At 39.5% G+C, this 3366-nt stretch overlaps 1 protein-coding gene across 1 annotated transcript in view; it reads right to left on the reverse strand.

Moving 5' to 3' along the window:
• Positions 1-2460: 2460 nt before the first annotated feature.
• GNPAT (glyceronephosphate O-acyltransferase) overlaps positions 2461-3366 on the reverse strand; it is a 15844-nt gene continuing 14938 nt past the window's right edge. The window contains exon 14 of the mRNA XM_023523783.1: positions 2461-2542. Coding sequence (XP_023379551.1) covers positions 2461-2542 — 82 coding nt within the window. The remainder of the gene's footprint in view (positions 2543-3366) is intronic.

Below are 3366 nucleotides of genomic sequence, written 5' to 3' on the forward strand. Positions count from 1 at the left end.
GTGTCCGTCTGGCAAAGCGGCTGGCGTGGGAGGTCGGTGGACGGCCGCCACCGTCAGGCTGTGCCTCTGTGCCACACAGAGCAGTCTCATCGCCCCCCTTAGAGTGGGGCCGGTGCTTGTCTCTGCGATCTTGTTCCGTTAAACTCCAGAGCAGGTTCTAGAAACCGAACGCGCTGGAGATTATCCAGAACGTAGCACGTGCTAGACTAATGCACCGCGGAAGGGCGGGCCGCCTCTGCTGGCTGGCCTTGCCGTGACGCTGTCACTCGAGTTTGGAGTCACTGGCCTGGTCGAATTCATTACTGTGGAAAACACGCCCTGTGGAATTAAGTCTTTTTGATGAAAACCGCATTTCACTTAAGTGCTGAAAACGTTCTTAATTTTGTTTCAAACGCTACCTGTAGTGAAATGATCGGCACTTGGATTTTGCAACTCGCTTACCTGAGGTTGGGGACTTGACATATAAAATGAAGTATAAAATCAGTCTTTGTACATTTTGCCTATTGATATGCTGTGATATGAGGGACTCTGAAATGTTTTATCAAAATAAAGCTTAAAATATTTCCTACACTGGATGAAGTTGATATTACCTATTATACTATTCCTTAATCAGAATTTAATATTCTAAAATAGTTTTGAGAGCCTAGGTTGTTTTTTGGTTTCGTTTTTCTGTGAGAGATGATAGGTAGGAAGCTGTTAGTTAATTTAAATAAGTGTTCTACTTACAATCAGAATTGTGAATAAATCAGATCTCAATTTTTTAGGATTTCCTCGGATGGGAAATTTCAGATACACGAAACGTGAATTTAAAAAATAGATTTCATACCATCTGCACATCCCTAAATGAAAAAAATATAACGTAGGTGGTATGAGCTAGGAACTGGGATCCTAAATGACAGCCTTGTGTTTTTTTAAAGTTAATATGTAAATACCGAGAGAACCATCACGTAGAATAGATTTTAAAATACTTGTTGACTGCTAGATCTCACGCTGACTAAGGTGCAGGGAGAACAAAATAAATTGAAGCATGCTTTCTCTTAAGATGCTTTAAAATTGGACAAAATAGAGATTAAAAATTAGAAAAAATAAATTCGAGAATAAAATGCAAAACAGCTAATTAATGAAATTGCATGCAAACTTGCAAAAAACAAAAAAATACCAATGTGTTATAATTTAAGTAATGTGAGAACCCGGCAGTGTTGTTTTGAGGAGTTTGGAAAGTTGTCCCGGAATCGTTGGCATTTGAGCTGGTCCTTGAACGATGGACAAGATTTCGACGTGCAAAGAGGAGGAGGGGTGACCTGAGCCTTTTGTTGTCGTCAGGCTGTCGTGATTACAGAAATCCTGAGAAGTTTTCTGTGCAAATGTCTTTGCTTACACGTGTGAACATATCTACGGGACACGTTTCTAGAAATTGCTCTGCCAAACTACATTTTAGACTTAAGTAAACGTCGAATTAACTCATTGGGCGGTTGCACCATCTTAGCTTGTCCCCGAGAGCGTAGGAGAATGCCTGTTTTCTTGAGTGTTCATCCACATTTATTTGTTCATTTTTTTAATAATATGATTTATTCTTATTAGTAATAAGATTTATTCATTTTTACTAATCCGTGAAAAACTAGTATTTAGTTTGTAATTTTTATGAGGTTGAGTATTTTTTTTAAGTACCTGTTTATGGCCTCTGCCATGTTTTTGTTAAATTATCTTTGTATTACGATTTTGTAGTTTATCGTATATTTGGGAAATTAATTCTTCATGTGTACTAAGTCTATAAGTGTTGTAGATTTTTCCTAGTTTGTCGTTATAATTTTTGTAGTACAGTAAGTTTTAGACTGTTACGAAGCCAAGATTTACCTAGGTTTCTTCTTTGTGACGTCTGTGTTCATCAGTCTTAGAAAGTTCTCACCGGCTATCAGATTCAAACACATTAATCTTTTTTCCTAGTAATTTATTATATTTTGACATTTGCATCTTTGCTCCACCAGTAATTCATTTTAGAGTAAAAATGATACAAGAATCCCATTTTCCCACAAATAATTAGCAAGCTGTTGCAACAAATTCGAATCGTCCTTTTTCCCCACTGACTTGAAATGCCATTTCAATAGTACGTTACATTTATACTAGACATGCACCTGGGCACATTTATAGACTCTATATCCTATTTCAGTGATATTTCTATTTCAATGCCATTATCAAGCTGTTGTAATTAACTGTCTTTATAATATAATTTGATAGGTAATAGGACTGGTCTCATTCTTATGCCATTTCAGGTTTCCCTAACTATTCACAGGTATAGTAACTATTCAGGTTGCCGTGTGAATAATTTTAAGATGTCTTCTGCCATTTCCCAAGAGTTGACGTTCTGACCGAAACCGTGCTGCATCTGCGGGTTAATTTGGGGAGAACCGACAGCTCTGTCATTTTGATCTTCCTTAGTTTACGCAGCTGCTCCTTTGAGTGTCAGTAGCACTTGCAGATTTTCTTCAGGCAGCTCTGGCGCTTGCCTTCGGAGTTCATTCCTAGGGGTTTTCGTGTGTTAATGCTGTCGCGAGTGAAATCTTTACCTCCGTCATGTGGTCTGTCTCTAGGGAATTGATTTTTAGTTACAGACACTCTGACCAGTGCCTTATTTAATTATTTTGTGGCTTTTAACAGTTTTCTGGTTGTTCCTTTGGAGTTTTCGAGTATATAATCACATTGGCTGCAGATAAAAATCATTTTCTCTTTTCAGTTTTTATAATTTTATGAGGTTCTCTTGCTAGTCTATATTAAGTTGAACCTCTAAAACTGTTAAATCATAGTTTTCGCTTGATATTGATATCAAGGAAGAAGAAGGATACAAGACGTGTATGCTTTTCCCGTTTTTCCCTCGAAGCCTGATGTTGGCTTTTGGTCATTCCATTGAGGAGACGGTCGCCCATCCCCGCTAACCAAGGGTGGTTTTTACTTTTTTAGGTCAGGAATGCATGTTGAATTATCAAGCGAATCTCTGCATCTCTTGACCTCATCCTGGCTTTCCTCCTCTGTCACCGTAAGCTGGTAAGCTTTGCAAACAGTTCCCAACGCTGAACCACACGTACGCTCTATGAATTAATTCTGTTTGGTTGCAACATGTAACTCTTTCAACGTAATGCCTGATTCTGGTGAGAATGTCTTTAGTTTCCGCGTTGGTGTTTGTCAGTGATGCTGGTGTGTGCGCGTGCGCGTGCACGCATATGCTTGTGCTCGTGTCACTCACTAGCTGAGCAGGCGGAGCGTGGGGATGATGACGGTGAGTCCTGAACCGTGGGAATGAGACATCACACAGTGTGACACACGTGACTTCCAGTCCTAGCCAGCTACTTTAGACAGGCTGAGAGGAGGGGC

This window comes from Pteropus vampyrus, unplaced genomic scaffold (genome assembly GCF_000151845.1).
Source record: "Pteropus vampyrus isolate Shadow unplaced genomic scaffold, Pvam_2.0 Scaffold412, whole genome shotgun sequence".
In the NCBI taxonomy this organism is placed as follows: domain Eukaryota; kingdom Metazoa; phylum Chordata; class Mammalia; order Chiroptera; family Pteropodidae; genus Pteropus; species Pteropus vampyrus.